The sequence below is a fragment of the Typopeltis vanoorti genome, chromosome 24, assembly GCF_054136105.1.
Source record: "Typopeltis vanoorti isolate ZY-2024b chromosome 24, IOZ_Tvanoo_1.0, whole genome shotgun sequence".
Classification (NCBI taxonomy): domain Eukaryota; kingdom Metazoa; phylum Arthropoda; class Arachnida; order Uropygi; family Thelyphonidae; genus Typopeltis; species Typopeltis vanoorti.
In genome coordinates this window covers 8,936,082-8,961,087 of record NC_143572.1, presented here as the reverse complement: position 1 = coordinate 8,961,087, position 25,006 = coordinate 8,936,082, and the positions used below count along the sequence as shown (strand labels likewise).

The 25,006-nt window shown below is 36.5% G+C and overlaps 1 protein-coding gene across 2 annotated transcripts in view; it reads right to left on the bottom strand.

Moving 5' to 3' along the window:
• Positions 1-25,006, bottom strand: part of LOC150092916 (SH2B adapter protein 2-like) — a 217,258-nt gene that overhangs the window by 154,777 nt on the left and 37,475 nt on the right. For both annotated transcript variants that reach the window (XM_090414172.1, XM_090414173.1), the window contains exon 2: positions 10,194-10,295. In XM_090414172.1, coding sequence (XP_090270298.1) covers positions 10,194-10,295 — 102 coding nt within the window. The remainder of the gene's footprint in view (positions 1-10,193; positions 10,296-25,006) is intronic.

Here is a 25,006-nt window from a genome sequence, read left to right as displayed (position 1 = left end):
TCCATTTTGTATTTTCTAGATTCATTTCTAAGCCTATCTTACTGCTGTTTACGTATATTTTTTCACCCATTTCTTCTAGGTCTTTTGGATTGTGGGATATCAGTACCAGATCATCGGCAAACATAAGTATTTGTAGTTTTTCACCATCTATGCTTATTCCTCAGTTTAGGTCTATTTTTTTCAGAATATATTCTAAAGTGCTGGTAAATAGATTTGGGAGCTCACATTGCCTTGACGGACCCCTCTCTTTATATCTATATTTATAGGTTGATCAAATAATGTTATTTGTGTGGTCTGATTTTTGTTAATTTCTTTTATCATACATATGATAAGAAAATTTATAACACAACTTCTATAAGTTTTGCAGCAATTTTTCTTTAGGAAGATTGTTTCAGAGAGCAGAAGTAAATGGAATGTGAAGGCAACGGATGAGAAATGTTTTGTCCTCATTTACTTCAAAATTAATGAACTACTATGAACAGACAAATGATAACGGTTGTTTGCATCTTAAGCAGAGAAAAGTAAAGTAATGATAAGTCAGTTCAGTAGAAAAGTAGCTGTAAAAATGACACAAAAAAAGGATGGAGCAGAATGTTTGTGAAGGGCAAAAGTAAGCTTCTTAGCATTGGAGAAAACAATTAACTGGGATATCCTCTTTGAATAACATCAAGAATTTTTAAGATGGCTTTTGTACTACCCCAAATCAAGGAACGATAGCTCAAGGGCAAAAAGATTTGCGATTTATATAGTGTTAATAGCTGGAGGTGAGAAATATTTTCTTGAGCAGAAATGGATAAAATTTTTTGGAGGCTGAGGAGGTTGTAGATACATTTGTGAAAAGAAAGGTTAGAGGTGTCAGTCAGCCCACGGTGACTAGACTAGTGAACAACATAGTAAAGAGAGCAAAATCAGATTATGAGATAAATTAGCCTAGCAGACAAAAGAAAATTCCAAAGAGTTTTTTGTTACATGGCAAGTAGGAAGAAGAATGACTCTGGAAGGATAACTTTAATGAGTGCAGATGGCAGAGCAGTAACAGATGCAGATGAAATTGTTGAGCCACTGAGTGACCATTGGCAAGGTATATATCATCCAAGTGAAGATATTATGGCAGAGGTGACTAGGACTGATGTGAGAACAGAGGTTGATGAATTGTAGGTATACCTAAGGATACTGCATAATTTGAATGCAAATACAGTTGTAGGATTAGATGGGATATTGGCTTGTGTTTTAAGAGAATATGCAGGGGAACTGACAATGCCTTTGACTAGGCTGTTTAATTTAAGTCTCAGCTCTGGAAAAGTCCCAAGAGAGTGGAAGGAGGGCAAAATAATTCCTTTCATAAAGGAGGGTCTAAGTCTGTGGTAATAAATTACAGACCAATTAGTATCTAAGAAGTGGTGGTAGAAGTACTGGAAAGTTGGTCAAAATGAATTCAGGAATGGATGAAAAAGAACATGATACTCTATGCAGAGCAGCATGGCTTTGTGAAGGGTCAGTCATGCTTTAGTAATGTCACTTTTTATAATAGTGACATATGAGTTGAATAAAGGGAATGGCTACAGGATGATACTGCTGGATTTTGCAAAGTCATTTAACAGTTATACCACATGGAACTTGGCAACAAACAGGGATGGATATGAAACTGGTGATATGGATACAAGAGTGGCTGATGGACAGATAACTAAAAAAAGTAGCATATGGAGCAGAATCCAGGAAGACAGGTGACTAGTTCTGTGCTTGGACCACTGCTGTTTAATTTATACATAAATAATATAGGCAATAACTTGAAGGAAATTATTACTCATGATGCAAAAGTTAGGTAGGGTAATAGTTAATCAAGGTGAGGTAGAGAGAGCTTGCAGGATGATTTAAAACTGACAGTATAGGCAAAACATTATGGACATCAATTTAATATGGAAAAGTGTTAAATTAGGGGTGCTTAAGGGTCAAAGCTGTATAACTGAGAGGAGACCTCCACATTACCTTTAGAGGAATGCAGAGAACTGACCAGGGCTTCTGACCTAATGTCCAATCCTCACCTTCTCGTGGTGCACCCTGTTTGGGTATCTACCTGGATACTGAACGAACGAGGATGGGTTGGCAATTTGGGATTTAGACGATCAAATTGTAATTCTTATTGGCTTAAACCAAATTACAAAATGATGGTACAACAAAACAAAATTTCATGCCGGCTGGGGCTTCACTGGTTAAACAAGGCTCCCGTTGTTTTCACCGAGGAACCAGAGTGAACAGCGAAAAGTCAGCTACTGGAACAAATCTGAAAAAACACCCCAACTCAACATCACCAGAATCAAAGATCAGTACTATCAACATAAGAAGCCTGAATGGCAAAGAAATGGAGCTAGCTGAGGATTTAGATAGTACCAGATCGACATAATAGGGGTGACTGAAACAAAAAAGACAAATACTGGTGAGATCTTTCTGAGCAATAAATACAAAATGTTATATTCAGGCAATGACAATCAAGGAAAAGAAGGAGTAGCCATTGTATTTAACACTAAATATGAGGCTAATCTTCTTGAATGACAGGCAGTCTCAACTAGAGTGATGTGGGCAAATATCAGAATGGGGAACTGGACAATGAGACTTATTTGTGCCTATGGTCAAATAAGTCTCATTTGACCATAGGCGCAAATGAGTAGACCCAAAGAAGGTTCTACTAAGGTAGAAGTGGAGGAATTTTTTGAGGATTTAGAGAAAGCACTTGACACAATGAAAAAGGAAAAGTTGGTCTTTATTGGGGATCTAAATAGCAGAGTAGGAATTGATTGTCAGACATACAAAAATATATTGGGAAAATTTGGAGAAAAGAGCAAAGCTAATAATAATGGCAAATATTTGTTGGATTTCTGCTCAGGACATGGACTGGTTATTACTAACACCATGTTCCAACATAAAAATGTGCACAAATTCACATGGAGAGAAGAGGCAAGAAATAAGAAAAGTCTTGTTGACTATTTTATTGTTGATAGCGATGTTTTCTCCCTGGCACAGAACACCAGAGTGTACAGAGGATTTGAAATTGGAAGTGATCACTATTTAGTTTTGAGTAGGATAAAATGGAATTTTATATTGAAAAGAATAACAAAAGAAAATTTTAAAGCAAATAAAAGTTGAGTAGCTTTCAGATGTGAACTGTAGACTAAAATACACAAAGATTATTGAAGAAAAAATGAAAGAGTTTGAGAACAGAAACCAAACTTTAGAGATTAAGTGGCAAGCCTTAAAGAAAACCTTGATTGATTCAGCCAGAGAGGCATGTGGTGAGGTTGTCTCCAAGGATAGAAAAATCAGAACTGCATGGTGGACACAGGAAGTTAAAGAGGCAGTGAAGGAAAAGAAGAAAGCATATCAAAAGTTCCTGACAAATAAGTCAGCTTGTGTTCTTAGAGAATACAGAGACAAATATAAGAAAGCTAAACTGTGTACAACTAGCAAAACAAAAGTCATGGGAGGACTTTAGCAAGAACATAGAAAATAAATATCAAGAAGGTGGCAAAACATTTTGGTGGTTGTTGAGGAATCTTAGAAATGGGGGAAAGAGTACTGTAAAAGGAGTTAGAGATGATAAAGGTGACATGAAAATGGAAGAAAAAGATATCCTTGAAGTATGGAGTAATTACTTCGAGAAATTGCTAAATGACACGAGTAGTGACAGCACAGTGGTAAAAAACACTCAACAGGCATACAGTCAGGAATACATATCCATACTTGAAGTAGAAAAAGTCATTAAAGGCTTAAAATGTGGAAAGGCAGCAGGAGTAGATGATATTCGACCAGAAATGCTGTAGTGTGGTGGTATAAAAGTCTTGCAGTGGCTGCACTGCATAGATCAGAAAGCCTGGACAGAGGAACGAATTCCCGATGATTGGAGTAAAGCTCTCAAAGTACCCACATATAAAAAGGGAAATAAAACTGAATGTGAGAATTAAAGAGGTATTCCCCTATTGAGTGTTCCTGGTAAGATATATGCAAGTATACTTGAGAAACGATTGAGAAGAATTGTAGAAGAAAAGCTTGGCGAAGAAGAACGAGCTGGATTCAGGCCAAATAGAGGTTGTCAGGATCAGATCTTCACTTTACGTCAAATAGTGAAGAAATCACGGAAATATAACAAAGATCTCTATTTGAGTTTTGTAGATCTGGAAAAGGCATATGATAAGGTGCCAAGAGAGAAGCTATTCAATACGCTACAGTTATATGGTGCCAATGGGGCATTATATCAAGCAATACTTACTCTTTATTTGAGTTGTAAGTCAGCAGCTAGAATTGAAGGAAGTACACGAAGATGGTTTAATGTTAAATATGGTGTGAGACAAGGATGTACATTATCCCCTCTGTTATTCATTATCTATATGGATCACATTATGAAGGAAAGTGGTATAAAACATGATATAAAAATTGGAGATGTTAATGTCAGCTGTTTGCTTTATGCGGATGATGTTATACTTATCAATAAATCTACTACGAGTCTACAAGATTCCTTGACTAAATTGAATAACTGTTGTAATAGATAGGCTATGAAGGTCAGCAATAAAAAGACAAAGACAATGAAAATAGGCAGAATCATTGAAAATGTCAACTGTGTTGTGAATGGAGAACCTGTGGAAGAAGGAAAACATTTCAGCTACTTAGGCACGATTTTTAGTGAAGATGGTAAATTAAATATGGAAATAGACAACAGAATCAATAAAGCTGGTAAGGTAAGAAGTCAATTGAATAAATTCATATGGAATAAGATAGAAATTAGTCGGAACACTAAATTAGCTGTATATGAGACAGTGTTCAAACCAGTTTTAACTTATGGATCTGGGAGCTGGGTCAGAAGTAAAACACTTGACCAAAGACTAGAGACCACATATATGAGAATCTTGAGAAAGATTAGAGGGGTGAACAGATGGCATCAACGGCAATATCATATTAAAAACGAGGATATTAGAAAGAACTTGACATTGTCAGTATCCAGGAATGCATTAGCAGAGCTAATCTCAGGTGGTATGGTCATTTAAACAGAATGGGCGAGGAAAGATTGGCAAAACAAGTGTTCTCTGCCAGGTTGGCAGGAAAACGACCCAGAGGAAGACCAAGATATAGGTTGATTGATATGGTACAAAGTGCCTTAGACGATAGAAATATAAGATCTGATAATGTTGGAGTCTTGACAAGTAACAGACTGATCTGGAGGAAAATTGTTGATAGGAAGTTAGTAATGATGTAAATTTTTCATCTAGTACTATCATATCCTGTACACTCCTTGAGGGTACATTGCAGGAATTTGATGATAATGATGAAATGTTAAATTATGCATTTTGGGATAAATCGATTACAAGTTGTGTACCATGTTGATGGAACTGTGTTTTAAGAAATTGATAAAACCAGGGTAACTTATAGAGTTACTTGGTTATTAAAGAACACACTAACAAGTAGAGATAAGGGAGTTATCACACAAATTTAAAAAGCCTTGATACGACTACATCTGGATTACTGCTCAGGTCTGGACACCTGGGGATGAGCAAGTGGTGGGGAAGATTCAGTTGCAAGTGACCAAGATGGTGAGTGGTTTGTGGAATTACTCTTTATGAGGATAGATTGGGGTTTAAGGATTACAAACGTTGGTTAATAAATGAAAAAGAGAGGATATGACAGAAACATTTAAGTTACTTAAAGGATTTTATAGGATTAATGCAGGGGGAAATGTTTCAGCACTTGGCTAGAGTGGACAGAACAAGAGGTCATCCCTGAAAGTTAGGTAAAAGTGTGGTTAACAAGGGAGTGAGGACTAGATTTTTCACTTGGAGAATGGTGAATGAATGGAATGGACTGCCTGAGTCAGTTGTTAGTGCTTTGTCTGTTAATGGTTTCAAGGTATCCATGCAATAATAATAATAAACTATTCCTGAAGGGCTATTACCAGTGGTGAGCTATGGAAATTTTAACAAAGGGCTCGCATCGTGGAAAAAAAAAGCTGTATTTCACACAAAATTTTTTATTAATACAGCTTGTGTACAAATGCCAATCAAAAAGTATGAGGGGGACAACCAACCTGTAAAGGCTATCACTTTTAAACAAATATATCAAGATCTAAACATGAAATATTTGCACACAATCATCTGTGTTACGTAAGAAAAACATTTTTTAACTATCAAAATGTAATAAGAATAAAATCTTTTATAATCGCATATACGAAATAGTCTGCAATTTTTTATAAACAAAATAAATTTCTTTTGTTTGTGATAGAAGTTTTTATGACAAACAATCTATAAATAATAAATAAATATTATCTAAACACAATAATATTGAAGTTTGTTATATTTCTCTTTTGTTTTTATACTTCAAGTGATAATCAATGGTACCAATCAAGGGGCATTATTTTATAGTCCTATTTATTTATATGCGATTACCAAAAGTGAATTCTTATTTGTAAAATGGTACTAACAATAACTAATATTTTATTTAATAAAATCACTTCGTTAGGTAACTGTAGGAGTTTTTCGCTTAATATATTTCAAAAAATTATGTTTTTTTTTCTTTTTTTTGAAAAAATAAAAAAGTAAACAAGAAGGACAAGGGGGGGACTCGCAAATTTGAGAAAAATTTAACAAAGGGCTCGGGCGAGTCCCTTATAGCTAACCGCTGGCTATTATCCCCAGCTTTTTAAAAAGAATATCAACAGATTAATTTGCTCTTGACATCAGCCAACACATGGTGTTTATTTGCTATAGGTTTTGCTGCCTCTTGTATTGGGAATTGATTAAAAAAAAAAAGTTATTTTATCACTTGATTGAAATTCACTGAATAGTCATGCTTCCATGGTGTGAGGTAGATGCCAAATAAGCACATAAAAATTTGTAGAAATCATAGAGGATAAAGTTAGTTCTAAAGAACAACTGTGTGGATACTAGAAGTGGGAGGGAAAGTAAAATAAAAATAAAAATAAAAAACATGTTGGTATTCGGGATTCTTTTTCTACCTTTCTGTTTTTGATCAAACTTGTGAAAAAGATTAAAAACTTTAAATGCATGTAACATAAGAACAGTTTAATGATTAACAAATATGTCAGATATTTCCATTTGAAAATAACAGGTCATCACAATTCAAAAGGTAGAACTAACAATGGATTTTGCATTTATGATATGAACCATGAGCTAGAAATGGTAATAGGACATCACTAATGATACAGTTAAGAACAGTTATTCAGAATAATAATTTTAAAGTAATTAAAATAAAGGGAAGGTAAATAAACTATAAACCATTCTATTCTGATTTATGTTTGGGCAATGCAATAAAACTCAAGAACTGTTTAAACAATTGTTCACATTTCAAACAGCACCTATGGATAAGAAATATCTTCAACCAAAGGATCTTGTGGCCCCCCTACTGTGCAAGATTAGACTTATGGGATTACTTGTAGTGGATGTGGTAGATGTTTTCAAAGTTACTTCTCAATTGAATGCCCTGTGTATACAAACCATGGGAGAAAGCATTCACAGGGTACTTATGGTGATAAGCAAAAATTTATTGATGAAATGATAATGGAAAAAGAATGTAATCGCATGTATTTTCTTAGGATTCTTGAGATTGGCTCAGAGACACCAGCAATGTGTATCTCTTTTATACCAAAGATACCAACAGTATGCATGTGTGTGTGTGTGTTCAATATTAGAATTAGAGTCAAAATGTAAGTGTTCATAATGTGTTGGATCTTTTGTGGATTAAAACCATTTAGTCACAATCCTATTAGATGGTGTTCAGTTCTTGTCATAGGTTATTGGAGTTGGAACAAATAAAATTAGCTCCTGAGAAGAATTTTGATAATGCCTCTTTTCTGTAAAGGGGCATTATCAAAATTTTACATTTTCTGTAAAATGCATAGTTCCTGTTGAATACTGATCTGTGTAATATGATCATGTGTAATAGATACAAGAGAGCAGAATTTCAAGAATGCTAATTTTCCATCTGTTTCTTTTTCGATAGCGAATTTAATGTGAGCTAGGAAGTGCCAGGAAGAGATTTGTGCTAGGAAGGGAAGCAGAATATTTTCTTGATGATGTCAACATAGTGTACCCTAAAATGAAGATAAAGGGTGCATGTAGGAGAATGAGGAATGTTCCAGATGTTCTGAAAAGTAACTGGCCAAAGTAGGTGTGAGGCAGCAGCCAATGGACATGTCCTTTACCTACTCATAGATTTTGTTTTTTCAGCTTGAAGTATTCCGAAAGTACAACAAAATCAAAGCTCTCTCACATGTCAGGAGGAAAACTATGGTAGTAACTGAAGAATTTTGACCAAAGGAACATCTGTAAATAATATCTGTGGAATGTAATGGCCAAATGGCAAAAACATGTTCAAATCAAAGGGTCTGACTTATTAGTCAGTTTTGATATCGTTTCCCTTTTTTACCAATATTCCATTAGCGGACATGGTCAACTAACTATATGATGATTACCCTCTGGATATTGCAAAGATTTTTGAATTCGTTATACATTCAGGTTATTTCAGCTGGAAAAACAAGATCTACAAACAAGTTGAAGGTACTGCCATGGGTAGCCCTCTGTCTCCACCTTTGGCAAACTATTTTCTGAAACATCTAGAAGACACCTTGTTTTCATCCATTCATCCCCAACCCTCTCTTTGGTTTTGTCATGTCGATGATGTTTTTGCAATTTGGCCACATGCTGAACTTACATTTCTACAACAGATAAATAGCCTTCACCCACACATTCAGTTCACCATGAAAAAAGAAAAGTCTGGTAGTTTACCATTCTTGGACATCCTCCTTACACTGCACATCCAATGGTACTTTGTCTAGCAGATACATTCATCAAAAGTCTGCTCATCAAACCTCTCAAAAAATTGGCATTATCAAATCTTTAATTAATAGAGCACATAAAGTGTGCTCCTCTCCATCAACCTTACAACAAGAACTTTTCACTATAAAAAAGTTAATAGAATCTAAGGGTTACAACCCTAATCAGATCCAACAGATAATTGACTCCTATGTTCCAACACCTCAATATTCTTCAACAGACCGCAGAGTTCCAATCCCTTACATTTCAGGCATCTCAGAACCTATAGGCAGAATTTTGAAGAAGTATTATCTTATTCCCACATATTTACTTTATCAACAAAATTGCTCACTTGTTGCCATCTACAAAAGACAAACTGTCACCTCTATCATTGGCTGGTGTTTACCATATTTCATGTGAATGCAATTTATCCTATTTTTGACAAACAGGCCGTTCTGTGGAAAAAAGAATAAAGGAACATCAATATTATATTGAATACATGAAACCTCATAAGCCTAGTCTAGCACAACATAGCATTGACACTAATCATAATATCCAGCAGGATAAAGCTTGTCTTCTCCACAGATGTAGGTTTAAATATGAACATCTTTTTAAAGAAAGTTGCGAAGTCCTCTTACATCGGCTAAATTTAAATCAAAATGACTGTCTCTCTCTCCCAAAAGTTTGGGAGACTCTTATTTTATGTAACCATCAATGAAATAATTATCTTTAAATAATTATTTAATAATATTTTAATTAATCTTCTAGCATGCGGCAACAATTTAATTGGTGATCCACCGACTGTTCTGTACTTTGTATTCCATTCCTTTAACTGTTTGTTCTACACTGAGGATGTACTATTACTTTCAGTACGAAATATTTGTATCTTTATTTAATTAAAGTTATTACCGTGGGCTATACGTGTTCCATTATCAATTATGCATTATTATTCAACTATCTGTCTTGTATTACATGTATTCAAGTTATTAATCTGTCACAAGTTTCCCAAAACAAAACAACACCAACAAAACAAAAAAAAAACTTATTTTTTTGAAAAACTCCCAACACGAGAGACAACAGGGACTATAGCAAATAAATGCCATGTATAGTTGCAGGATTAAGTAGTAAGAGAGACAGAGAGATGTTCAGTGAAGTACAGTAGAGAGCCCTCTTGCAATGAGTCCTTGGACTCCTTGGGAGATGTCACGTAATAACGGTAGTAATAATAATAATAGTAAAAGAATTCCTTGCCTCTATGACCCATGAAATATACACAAGGAAGATGTTCCTATGAGACCCATTATAAATTGAAATGATAACAATAATAATTACAGCATATTAATAATATATATATATATATATATATAATGAAAATATGCCTACTTTAAGAACAAATGTATTCTCATGATCAGGCATCTCAAGGGCTGTGGTTTCCCGTGCTTCAGTGATTAAACAACAGAACACTCCACTCCGGGGCTTCATGGACTATATTAAAAAAATAAATTAATTTTAAAAAATGTAAAACTGAAGCTATCTTTTATTATGTTTATATACATATATATATATACATACATATATATACTACATGAAATATTATGATAAAAATAAGAAAATCCTGATCATTAACAAGCTTTCAAATGCCAACACTAAATTAACAAAAATCAACAGAGACAGCGATTACTATTTCATTATTAAACCTTATATGATCAAAATTAGTATTTAAGAATATGAAAGCACATTAAAAAATTGCAAGAAGACTGTACAGAACATGCTTCTAATAGAGTAGTTTTAACTGGCCAAAGAAAACTAGTTGGTGTAGTCAGCAAAATATGAGAATGGAAGAGAATGGAAAAGAAAAACACAAAAAAGTAGCAATATAGGCCTTGCATTAAATACTCATATTTCATGCATGGTCTATATTTTGTGTGTGTGACAAATATATATTAATATGTTTCACTGTAAATCATGTCCCAATACTAATCAGCGTCGAATCTCAACACACTGTTTAAAATTGCCATCTCCGTCGTAACTCATTAACCTGATTATTTTTGCATTCTCCCCATCCCACACCTTTAGTTAATAACCTTATGACTTATGAAGTCATGGGGCTACTAAATGCATAGTAAAATTCTGCAAACTTTGTTTGCTTACTTGACTCTTGAAGTGGCGCGAAGATAATAAAAACAACCAGTTTATTAATTTTTGTAGAAAGGCTTATACGCTGGTTAAACATGATTATTAAATACTTAACGAATTGACAGCGTATACTAGAAATATAAATAAAGCATAAAGGAAGAGAAATTTACACATACCTTTTTTCTCGGTGTCGTGGCTTTTCTTCTTTCTGTGATGTCCAAACTACTGTGTGTGTGGCGGGGGGGAGGCAATGTGAGAGAATTAAATAAAAATAGAAAAAAACCAGATTTTTTGAATAATATATATACATATATATTATTAGGGATGGGCAGAGCGTTTTTTTTATATTTATATAGGGTGGGAAAGGGTGAAAGGGTTGAAAACAGCAACTGATTTTTAGAGGGGTGGGAGGGTGGGGAGAGTTTGTTAATAATAGTTTGTTAAGAGGAGTAACATGGGAGTTTTCCCAGAAATAATATCCATAATTTAATATATACTTTCCAATATTTTGGCAACGTCGCGTTGCCATCTTCATGGGAACTTAAGATAAAGACACGTGCACACAAGTACTACACAACAGCAAATGAGAAATGAGGCGAGGAAGCTACCATTTTCCTAAAGTCCTGATTGTGCCCCCAGCAGGCTATATTAGGTGTTCTTGGCCTTTGGGCTGAAGTATGTTTCCCAAATTTGGGGCAGTCTCATGCATCCAAATTTGTTGAGGTTTGGCATGTTCCTAAGGGCTGAGACTGATTCCATGAATAGACTTTCATATTTGAACTTGCTGTGGTGTATTACTGGGGCTTTCTTCCACCTTATTCTGTAGCGAGTATCCAAAGCATGGTCTCCAAGTCCAGAGTGGCTGTACTGGTGAAATCGGATGTAGTCCTTGTGTTCTGAGATTCTGATATTTACTGTCATGCCTGTTTGACCAAAATAGGACAATTTACAGCTGCAAGGGACCTGGTATACACCAGGTAGGTGTAGGAGAAGTGGTTGGTCTTTAGTGGAGTGGATATGGGATGCCAATTTTCTATATGGTCTGTAACAAGAGGTCAAGTCATGTTTTTTTAGGATTTCGTTGATTTTTTTTGAGATGCCTCGGATGTAGGGAATGGTGATGGATTTGGAGTAATCTTTTTTGTGAAGGGGAGGTTTGTAGATAATTGGTTTTAGTATTTTTTGGATTTTTTTTTGGGGGGAGGGGTAACCATTGGCTGAGAAAGTGTTAAGGATGTGATTTAGTTCTGTGGTTAGGGCTTTATCATTTGAACAGATTAGTTCAGCCCTGTTGAATAGTGTCTTAATAACTCCATATTGTTGTGAGGGGGGGATTGTCGGTGAATGTATCTGCCTGTATGGGTGGGTTTTCTATAAATTGAGAAACCAAGGTTCCATCAAGTTGGCGGGTGACTAGTGTGTCTAGGAAGGGGAGGCTATTGTTTTCCTCTTTTTCCAGGGTGAACTTGATTCTGGGGTGTTGGTTGTTTAAGTGTGTTAAGGAGAGGAGTGTATCCGAGCCTTGTGGCCAAATAGCGGACATATCATCAACGTAGCGAAGCCATATGGTAGGTTTTTGTGTGACAGAGTTTAAGGCTTTCTCTTCAAAAGTCTCCATAAAGAAGTTGGCCAAGGATGGGGAAAGTGGTGAACTCATGGCTGTCACCCCTCTATCTGTTTGTAGAATTTTTCCTGCCAAACGAAATAGCCTGAGTTCATTGTGAACTGAAATAGTGCTGAGATATCAGGAGGAAATTTAGCTTGGATTAGCTCTAAGGTTTCTTTGAGGGGGACATTCGTGAATAAGGAGGAGACGTCAAAACTGACCATTATGTCATTATGTTGGAGTGTAAGGTTTTCTATACTGGCTTTGAAGTGGGCTGAGTTTTTTATGTGTGATGGTGTGTTGCCAGTATAGTGTGAGAGCGCTTTGGCTAAATATTTAGCTAGTTTGTATGTGGGGGAATCAATGCCATCCACTATGAGACGTAATGGCACATTTTCTTTATGTATTTTTGGGAGCCCATATATACAGGAGGGGGGGGGGTCTAGAGTTATATGGTTTTAGTTTGTTAGTAATCTCCACAGGTCAAGAAGTGACCTTCTTAAGGAGCCTATGGAGTTTTCTAATTTGTGAGTTGGTGGGAATATATTCAATGAGGAGGTAAGTAGCCCGATCTAATAGTAACGCATTAAGCTTACCTGTGTAGTTAGTATGATTGAGTATCACATTGGCGTTCCCCTTATCTACTTTGGTGATAACTATTCCGTTGTTTTTCTTCATTTCCTGTAAAGACTTGTATTCACTATTGGATATGTTGGTTTTTGGTGGTCTTACTTTTGTGAGAACACAGGCTACATCCAATCTAATATCGTTGACAATGTGGTTTGGAAGGTGGCGAATCCCGCGTTCAATTTGGATCATTAATTCCTCTGCCAGTATTTTCCTGGAAGCAATGGGGAAGTTGTGACCATGTGACAAAGCGTTGAGTGCTTCTGGCATCAAAATAACTGAGGAAAGGTTAACTACAGTGTTGGTTTGGACGTCGAGTTCTTTTTTAATTTAGCAAACTTGTTGATGTGTCAACTCCGTATTTTTTTGAATTCTTTATTTGCTGCAGTGCACGAGACGTCATGTAGAATTGACCAAAGTTCGTAATTTAGCGTATTACAAAGCTCTTCCTCTAGTGCTAAAATAGCTGTCTGTATCTGTTTGTATCAACAATTACTATCATCCACAGAGATTCCATCACACGCAAGTCCTGCCATTATGGCAAAATGAAGCTGAAGTTATCGAGACAACTGAATCGTCTGACCTTCCTAAAATGTTGCAGGGATAATCAGGTAATCCTAAATTGTGTAAAATTTAAGCACCGTTTCTTTTCACAGAAAGCTCTCCGAATCTATAACTGAGCGAGCCATGCTTTGCTACGGGAACAAATTAACACTACACACACAGTTCCCTGGCTGATACAAACAGAGCTATTTTACCACTAGAGGAAGAGCTTTATAATATGCTAAATCACGAACTTTGGTCAATTCTACTTGACGTCTCGTGCACTGTGGCAAATATAGAATTTGAAAAAATGCAGAGTCGACATATCACCAAGTTTGATAAATTAAAAAAGAACTCTAAGTCCAAACCAAAACTACAAACAAACACTGTAGTTAACCTTTCTTCAGTTATTTTGAAGCAAGAAGCACTCAATGCTCTGTCACGTGGTCACAACTTCGCCATTGCTCCAAGGAAAATACCGGCTGAGGAATTAATGATTCAGATTTAACGCAGGATTCGCCACCTTCCAAACCACATCACCAATGATATTAGATTGGATGTGGCCTGTGTTCTCACAAAAGCAAGACCACCAAAAACCAACATATCCAATAGTGAATACAAGTCTCTACAGGAAATGAAGGAAAACAAAGAAATAGTGATCACCAAAGCGGATAAGGGGAACGCCACTGTGGTACTCAACCTTAATGACTACACAGGTAAGCTTAATGCTTTACTATTAGATCGGGCTACTTACCTCCCCATTGAATATATTCCCACCAACTCAAAAATTAGAAAACTCCATAGGCTCCTTAAGAAGGTCATTTCTTCGCTGTGGAGATTACTCACAAACTAAAACCATATAACTCTAGACCCCCCCCCCCTCCTGTATATATGGGCTCCCAAAAATACATAAAGAAAATGTGCCATTACGTCTCATAGTGGATGGCATTGATTCCCCCACATACAAACTAGCTAAATATTTAGCCAAAGCGCTCTCACACTATACTGGCAACACACCATCACACATAAAAAACTCAGCCCACTTCAAAGCCAGTATAGAAAACCTTACACTCCAACATAATGACATAATGGTCAGTTTTGACGTCTCCTCCTTATTCACGAATGTCCCCCTCAAAGAAACCTTAGAGCTAATCCAAGCTAAATTTCCTCCTGATATCTCAGCACTATTTCAGTTCACAATGAACTCAGGCTATTTCGTTTGGCAGGAAAAATTCTACAAACAGATAGAGGAGGGACAGCCATGAGTTCACCACTTTCCCCATCCTTGGCCAACTTCTTTATGGAGACTTTTGAAGAGAAAGCCTTAAACTCTGTCACACAAAAACCTACCATATGGCTTCGCTACGTTGATGATATATTCGCTATATGGCCACAAGGCTTGGATACACTCCTCTCCTTAACACACTTAAACAACCAACACCCCGGAATCAAGTTCACCCTGGGGAAAAGAGGAAAACAATAGCCTCCCCTTCCTAGACACACTAGTCACCTGCCAACCTGATGGAACCTTGGTTTTCTCAGTTTATAGAAAACCCACCCATACAGGCAGATACATTCACCAACAATCCCCCCCCCCCACCTCAGAACAATATGGAGTTATTAAGACACTATTCAACAGGGCTAAACTAATCTGTTCAAATAATGACAAAGTCCTAACCACTGAACTAAATCACATCCTTAACACTTTCTCAGCCAATGGCTATTCCCCCCCCAAAAAAAAAAAAACTAAAACCAGTTATCCACAACCCAACCTCCCCCTCTTCACAAAAAAGATTACTTCAAATCCATCACCATTCCCTACATCCGAGGCACCTCAGAAAAAATCAACGAAATCCTAAAAAAACATGACTTGACCTCTTGTTACAGACCATATAGAAAATTGGCATCCCGTATCCACTCCACTAAAGACCAATCACTTCCCCTACACCCATCTGGTAGCACCTGGTGTATACCAGGTCCCTTGTAGCTGTAAATTGTCCTATTTTGGCCAAACAGGCAGGACAGCAAACATCAGAATCTCAGAACACAAGGACTACATCCGATTTCACCAGTACAGCCACTCTGGGCTTGCAGACCATGCTCTGGATACTCGCTACAGAATAAGGTGGAAGAAAGCCACAGTAACACACCGCAGCAAGTTCAAATATGAAAGACTATTCATGGAATCACTCTCAGCCCTTAGGAACATGCCAAACCTCAACAAATTTGGATGCATGAGACTGCCCCAAATTTGGGAAACATACATCAAGAGAACTTCAGCCCAAAGGCCAAGAACACCTAATATAGCCTGCTAGGGACACCATCAGGACTTTAGGAAAACGGTAGCTTCCTCGCTTCGTTTCTCATTTGCTGTTGTGTAGTACTTGTGTGCATGTGTCTTTATCTTAAGTTCCTATGAAGATGGCAACGTGACGTTGCTGAAATATGGGAAAGTATATATTAAAGTTTGATTTAATTTACATTTCTAGTACACGCTGTCAATTCCTTAAGTATTTAATAATCAGTTTATTAATTGTGCTCCTTGATAATGTCTCAAAGTTGAAATACTAAAAGATAATGAAACTGGTTTATTTATAAACATCCGATTTATTTCATTAAATCACAATGTATTTTACCCTTCTTTGAGATATACCTTGTTAAAACACTAACATTAAACAATCAGGTCAGGATGATAATCACACGTGATTCTCAAGACTTATTTTAGTTATATGGTTAGTTGCTCCCCTACCCCCTTCAATCACCTGCTTTGGTATATACTTATACTATAAATTAAAAGATACCAAAAAATTAAGTTTGCACCTGAAATATAATGAGGACAGGGCAACTCCTATATGAAGACTAATGACTTCACATCACTTGCCTTAGTATCCCATAATGCAAAGCACATATCCTTATAGGCATGTATAATGTTATGAATTATGGGAAGGGTCACTACACAGACTGTTATTGAGTTCCTTTATTGAGGTCCTGTCAGTGAGAGCCAGACCCAGAGTCGATACTAAGGTCGATGTAATCCAGAAGTCATATTTTTATATAACAGTTGTCAAAAGGTGTCACACTTTATTATTAAAATACTCTAGATTACAGATAGTTGTTTGGAAATTTTTCCCATTCGGTTATACTATAAATTAAAGATACCAAGAAATTATATACTTAGTTTAATCCTTTATCCAAGTGTAAGCAAACAAAGTTTGTGCCTGAAATATAATCAGGACAGGGCAACTTGTATATAGAAGCTAATGACTTCACATCACTTCCCTTAGTATCCCATAATGCAAAGCACATATCCTTATGGGTATGTATAATACTATGCATTATAGGAAGGGTCACTCACTACCCAGATCATTATTGTTTCGACCTTTATTGAGGTCTCGTCAGTGGGAACCAGACTTCAACAACTATCTCTAATCCAGAGTATTTTAATAATAAGGAGTGACACCTTTTGGCAACTCATATATGAAAATATGACTTCTGCATTACTTCAACCTTAATATCATCTCTGGGTCTGAAACCGGTCAGGGTAGTGACCCTTCCCATAATGGATAGCATTATACATACCTGTAAGGATATGTGCTTTGCATTATTGGATATTAAGGGAAGTGATGTGAAGTCATTAGCTTCTATATACGAGTTGCCCTGTCTTGATTATATTTCAGGTACAAACTTTGTTTGCTTACATTTGGATAAAGAATTAAACTAAGTATATAATTTCTTGGTAACTTTAATTTATATATATACTTATACAGTAATCTACCATTTATCTAACATGTCAACTGACTTCTGGAAGAGCATCACATAATTGTACTTTAATTATCAGCAAGTTCTGATAATTTAGAATGCACTAAGTACAGAGCTATTGCACTAATGAGTCATCTTGGTGAAAATACTTACAGAAAGCCTGAAGGGTCACATGGAGACATCTTCCTGATGAGCAAGCCGGATTTCGAAAAGATTGAAGTACAGTGCAACAAATACTCGCATTAAGACTAACAGCAGAGAAAGCTCGAAGAAAGAACAAAAAGATATACTGCTGTTTTTCATGGACTTCAAAAACCTTGGATAATATTGACCAAAATATAACATGGGCAAGTCTTGGAATCCTATGGTATGGACAATAAATTGATCTGTCTGTTGAAAGAGATAAACAGCCAAGCACAAGCAACAGTTAGGATAGCAGGTGTGACTGGAGATTGGTTTACAACTAGTCAAGGCACAAGACAGGGGACCCAATATCACCTTCTTCATTACAACATCTGTGATGAAGTCTGTGATTTTCACAGATGGAAAAACACTAGATAAGATTAAAGAAAGTGGAGACATTTCAATAAATGGCATGAGAATAAACTACCTCTGGTATGCAGATGACATCATCCTGATTGAAGAAGACGCAGCAAGGCTGGAATGGACACTGCAAACACTATACACAGAAATAAAAAGATATGGACTAAATGTCAATTTTGAAAAACTAAAACAATGATATTTGGACAACAGGAGTTACTGAACAAAGTTACCATAGAAGGATTTCAACTGAAGAATGTGGAACACTTCACATATCTTCGATCACACATGACAGAAGGCCATGGACCCAAAAACAAAAAAAGAGGTAAAAATTAGAATAGCCAGAGCAACAGCTATCTTAAAAGCCACAGACAAAATATGGAAGAACCGATCTATAAAGATACGCACTAAACTGTGCATTGTGGAAACTCTATCTTCAGCAGCATGCTCTATGGATGTGAGGCCTGGGTACTCCTGAGAGAATCTGAAAAGAGGATATTAGCATTTGAAAGGAAGTGCTATAGAAAGATCTTGAAAATAAGCTGGATCCAGAAAGTGAACAATGAGGAAATCTATAGATGAATGAAACTAAAAAAAAAAAAAAAAAAAAAAAACCCTGATCCAAAAAGTAATCAAAAGGAAACTATGTCTATTTGGCCATATATGTAGAATGAATGATGAGAGGAAATTAAAAATGCTGCTATTAGGGATGATTGAAGGAAAGAACAAAAGAGGAAGACCAAAAAAAGAATGGGGTGATGACATTGTCAAATGGTGCAGAAACTCTGTACACAAACTGAGTCATCTTGCACAAAATAGAATGCAATGGAAGAATCATATCAAGATAGCATCAGACACCTAGGCATTGAACCATGGTTGCTGTTGATTGACTACTGATTATAATTTCACAAAAATTTCAATATGTGCAGATATGTAAAAAAACAAGGGACTTTTCTCAATCTCTCTCTCTCAAACAGTAAAATGTTAATAACGTGATTAGAATGAGATAGCTAACATTAGTTATGGTTCTCTACCTGCCTTTTCCAAAGGAAATTCAATGCCATATCAGTAAGAATTAAAACTGACTTTCCACGTGGTGAGAGAAAGGAGGAGAAGCACATCTGCTTACTATGTGTAATTTCTCTCTTCCCGACTTATGTGGGTGGTCTGAAAAGTTCTCGGCCTAACAATGAAAAAACGAATTTATAATTTCAAAATTATTTTTATTTTTCAACATAATCTCTCTTAAGACTAATACATTTATTCCAGCAATGCTCCGGCACTATTATCCCGTCCCTGTAGTGGTTCTCAATGACATCTGCAAAATATCCCTCTACAGCTGCAATCACCTCTTGATTTGAAGAACACTCAATTTGTGAGGAGAGGGGGGCCAAATCTGGAGAATAGAATGGATATTCCAGCAATTCATAGTCATCATCATCACGAACCATGGGCTCACTACCCATTGGTGTCCAATGCCTTCTTCACTATCTTCTTCCATCTTTCTTTGTTGAGTGCACAGTGTTGCAGTTTCTGTATACCCATTCCATACCAGTCCTTTATATCGTCTATCCATTCTCTGTATGGTCTACCTCTTCTGTTTAAACCATCCAAAATACCAAACATAAATGTCTTTATCCTCCGGTCCTCACTCATTCCACAGATATGTCCAAATAATTGTTTCCGTTTTAGAATCTTCTGCATTAGATTCTCTTTTGGTTGTATCTTCCGATAGAGCTCTTCATTTGTGATTTTCTGTACCCATCCTATTCTTAGAATCTTCCTGTAACAAGTTCTTTCAAATGCCAAAATTATTTTTCTTGATTCCTTATTTATTACCCATGTTTCAGATCCATACAGCACACCGCTAACGATGCATGTTTCCAGTACTTTTAGTTTTGTTTGCAGGCTGATCACTTTACTTTTCCAGATGTTATCCATGGCCTTCAGATTTGTTCTTCTCTTGGCAATCCTGATCTTTATTTCTTTTTTGCATACATCATTTTACTTCCCAAATATGTGAATTATTCTACATTTTCTATATCAATTCCATTACTTTTATTTTTTGTTCTTCTCACCAAATATCATTGTCTTTGTTTTTCCCAAGTTCATAACAAGTCCAAATCTCTTCCCTTCCTTATTTAACAGTTTCAGTGTTTTTTGTAGTTCTCTTTCATCTTCTTCAATAATAACAATGTCATCTGCAAATCTCAGATTGTTAATTCTCATTCCATGTACAGATAGTCCTTTTGCATCTTCCTTCAGTTTGTCCATTGCTCTTTCTAAGTGTGCGATGAAAATGCTTGGTGATATTGGGTCCCCCAGTCTAGTACCTCTGCTTGTTCTAGACCATTTCCCCAAATCCTCAGCTATTCTAACTGCTGCAACTGCATTTTGATAAACATCTTTTAATATAGCTATTAGTTTTTTTTATCTTGCATAGGATTCCAGAACTGCTAATGTCACTTTCTGTCAATAGTATCAAATGCTTTCTGAAAATCAACAAAGTAAGTATGTATGTTTTTGTTTTTTCTTCTAGCTTTCTCTGCTATTAACCTCATTGTCAAAATCTGTTGAATTGTAGTTCTATCCTTCCTAAATCCTGCTTGCTCATCTGCAAGGTATGCTTCCAATTGTGTTCTCAATCTTTCTGTCAATATCATCATCACTTTACCAAGGTGACTTTGTCAAGGCAATTCATAGTGCAGATCCCTTAATTTTTCCACTGCCAAAGCACCTTTGTGGGCAGGTGCACTGTCCTGATGAAAGATGATTTTTATCTTCTAGTCTGGTTAAAGATCAGAATAATATTCCCCGGTTATTGTTTTACCCTTTTCAAGATAATTAATAAACAAAATGCCTTTAGCATCCCAAAAGACCGATGCTATGACCTTGTCTTCTTTGGTGCTGAACACCCGGCTTTGACTGCTGTTTGGATTCTGGTGTGTACTGTTGAATCCAAGTCTCATCCATAGTAATAAATCGACCCACAAAATCAGTTTTATTCTTGTTAAAATGCTCCAAGCACTGTTCAGAGATTTTCATGCGAGTGTGTTTTTGATCAGCACGGAACCCATCTTGAGCAAAGCTTTTTCATTTGCAATTCTTCATGCAAAATATATCCCACACGTTCTTTTGAAATGCCTACAGTCTCAACAATTTCTCGCACTTTGACTCGCCGGTCATCCAATACCATATCATGCACTTGATCAATGATTTCTAGTGTTGTTACACTTTTTTTGGACATCCTTCACATGGATCATCTTCAATGCTGGTACAGCCATGTTTAAACCCAGCAGTCCATTTCTTAATTTTCAAAAACGAAGGAGAAGAGTACCCATAAACTTTTATGAACTTCGAATGAATTTCTTTTGGCGTTAAACCTTCTTTTACAAAGAATTTTATAACTGCACATACTCAATTTTATCCATTTCAAGGGATACAGACAACACTTTTTGGCTTCCGACAGCTGTATAAAAAAAACTACTTGATAGAATGACTTGCAATTTCACATGGATGCATTTTAGGAAACAAAAATCTTGCCGATAGTGTTTCCGTTTATGGTCGAGGCCAAGAACATTTCAGACCACCCACGTATTATTATTAATTCCAAGACACAATCAAAAGATAACACTAGCCATTATTCACACAAACTTATTTCAATTAAAACACATTCACTAGCAATGTACTCAACTATTTTCTAGCTCCATTCTGCTCATTCACTCTTCTCCAAACCATGCTTTTCTTCTGCTTCCAGAGATGGCACCTTGTTTTTCCATCCCCCCCCATCCCCATTTCTAGTATGTACTAACAAATTTCATTTCTATCTATTCTATATAACCTCTTTTGACAACTTACATATGTTTCAATTATATTCCTTACTCTTCTGCCTAATAACCAATTACTCTAACTTGTAATCTATCCTCATTCCAAAGTAACTTAGTATTGACTATCTCTGGATCTTCTCCACTATTTCTTTGTCCTCATGAAACCCAGGAAATCAAATCTGAGCACAGTAATTCAGATAGATTATAAAGAGGGATGAACAGGAATTAACAATAATAAGTTCTGAAGTCTTATGTGTCATTCAAATGATCCATTGTACTATTTTACCCACTTCTGAAACACACACACACCCCCCACCCACCCCGGACTTCAGTTCCATGCTTCACTATTATCTTCAAACTTAGATGTTAAGCATTTTCTTCAGCTGCACATAACCTTAGAAAACTATAATAATGATATAACCCAGACATCTGAGTTATGCTGGAATCATGAGTTATTTAGCAGTAGTGGAGGACAAAATCAAATAGAAGCACAACATAGTCTTTAAATCATGAAGCCACTGTGTTACTTTTTAGGTTAGGAAATATTATAATGGTCTCACAAGTCTGTGGTATGTCAGAACTTGGTACAGTTTAACAGTTAGGTTAGTTACAAATCAATGATAAGATCACATAGCTCTGATTTTTAAGGATGCAGGTATCTAGGAACACAAAAGCCATCAGATATCTACACATTGTAAAACTAAGTCTGTCTGACAATACAATTAATACACTGGTGTCCAAAACCTAAGGACACACAATTTCTGAAGATTACTACTGCAAATTCAGATGAATCAGGTTGTGGCAATTTGTATAACTGATGATGTTGATGAGCAGAAAGCGGGTACACATTCAAATTTTCGAACTGCACGCAAAGAGGTCATGTTGTAGTACTCAAACATATAAAAGGCAAGAGGTTGCACTAAGTGAACTGTGTTTGAAGGAAGATCTTTGTGTAAAGGAATAAAGTTCCAAACTTGGATGTCTTGTAATGTCTCAAAGATATCACCTAGATAATTTCACGTGGAGAAGAATTATTGGAAAGCTTGAATAAGGCTACAGAATTACTGAAATTGCCAGAGTTTGGAATTTCACACAGTGTTGTATCAAGGTTCTGGGCAGTGCTTCAAACCAATGGAGTGGGTTTCAGACATTTGCTAAGAGGTTGCCCTTGCTCTACTATGGAATATGAAGAGAGATTTTTGGTTATAATGGCAAAACATAATCAACACACCTTGGAAGGTCATTGCAATTTGGCATTCAAGGACAGATATGCAGATATCTCAACAAACCGTGGCAAGACATCTACGACAAGTAGGCCTATATACCCGAAGCCTATAATCTGCATTTATCCACAGCTTATTGTAGAGGATGTTTTCAGTAGTGGTGTATTCATAAAAATTGGACAAGACACCAATGGGCTAATGTACTCGTTATAGATGACTTGTTTTAGTCTTTCCTCCAATTATAAATGACACTTGATCTGGTATGAAAGTGATACTGCTTACCATCGTGAGAATGTTCTTGAAAAGGATAGATATGACAGTGCTGGGATCATGGCATTGAAAGGCATTATGCTTAATGGATGCACCGAGCTACAAGTGCTGGAAAAGGAGACTATGATTCTTCTTCTTCTTCTGCAGCTTCTCCCACTTAAGTGGGGTCACTGTTTGTTATGAGTCTCCTCCACACCTTCCTGTCTTGGGCTGTCACCACATCCAAGTTCTTCATCTTCAAGTCCTCTTCTACCAGCTCCCTCCATCTCTTCTTTGGCTGCCCACGCTTCCGCCTTCCTTGCACATCCATCTGCATGACCCTTCTTCCCACATATTCGTCCTCCCTCCTCATCACATGACCAAACCATCTCAACCTTGCCTCCTGTATTTTCGCTCCTAAGTTCGTAACTTTCACTGTTCCCCTGACATAGTCATTTCTCAGATGATCCTTTCTGGTCACACCGCACATCCACCTAAGCATTCTCCTCTCTGCTACTTCCATCCTGCTAATGTTATTTTTCCTCAGGGCCACAGTTTCTATAGCATATGTCATAGCTGGCCTCACTACTGTCCTATAAATTTTGCCTTTCAGATTGATCGGCACCCTCTTATCGCATAACACTCCAGCCATCTCCCTCCAGTTCCTCCAACCTGCTTGTATCCTGCATCCCACTTCCTTCTCACCTCCTCCATCTTCTTCCACTGTCGAACCTAAGTATCTAAAGTCTCTCACCTTCCTAATGACATTTCCTTCCAGCTCCAGGTCTGTCTCCTGGCCACCGCCCACTGCGCAACACATATACTCTGTCTTACTTCTGCTCAGTCTCATACCTCTCTGCATACAACATTGTATGACATCTGCATACAACGTTGTCCAAGGTACATCTTCTCTCACCTCCTCTGTTACCACCTCCATCACAATATTAAACAGAAACGGACTTAATGCTGACCCTTGATGCAAGCCAACTGTTACTTGAAAACTTTCTGTCTGTCCCAAAACAGGTCCGAACACTTGTCTTCACATTTCTGTACATTTCCTGCACCAACCTGACATATTTCTCCGGCACCTTCTCCTGTGTTTATTAATTGTGTTTATGATTGGCGAATGATATTGCAACAAAGTTCTTCAATGTTGTGTTTGATTGTTCTGTTGGCAAAGGATTTATTTTTAAGGATGACAATGCCACACTACATTGTACACAAGCAGTGGAGATACTTCTGGAGACTAAGGATATTAATTGAATCAGGTGGCCAGAATGCTCCCCAGATCTCGACACCATAGAACATGTTTGGGATGCAATAGGTAGATGCAGTGCTGTTCAAAATTCCCCTCCAGAAAAGAAAACCGCATGGTTTTCTTTAATCAAACAATCAAATAAATTTCTTTAAGAAATTTGTAACTTTTGTCAAAAACGTATTGCAATTTATTTATATGAAATTTATAACACATTTTTGTGTAATATAATTTATTAGTATGCTGGCAATAAATTTATGTCCATATTTGGCTGTAATCATTAAAATTTTTTCATATACAGGTTAAAATGTAGTTTGTTCTTATATTTCGGACACCAGTGTACTAAACACAGTGTTGATTGGGAAGGAAGTTAACTGTCGCCCACCAAGTTTTAGAGTGACAGTAATTTTATGCAGGTTTTTGAAACAATC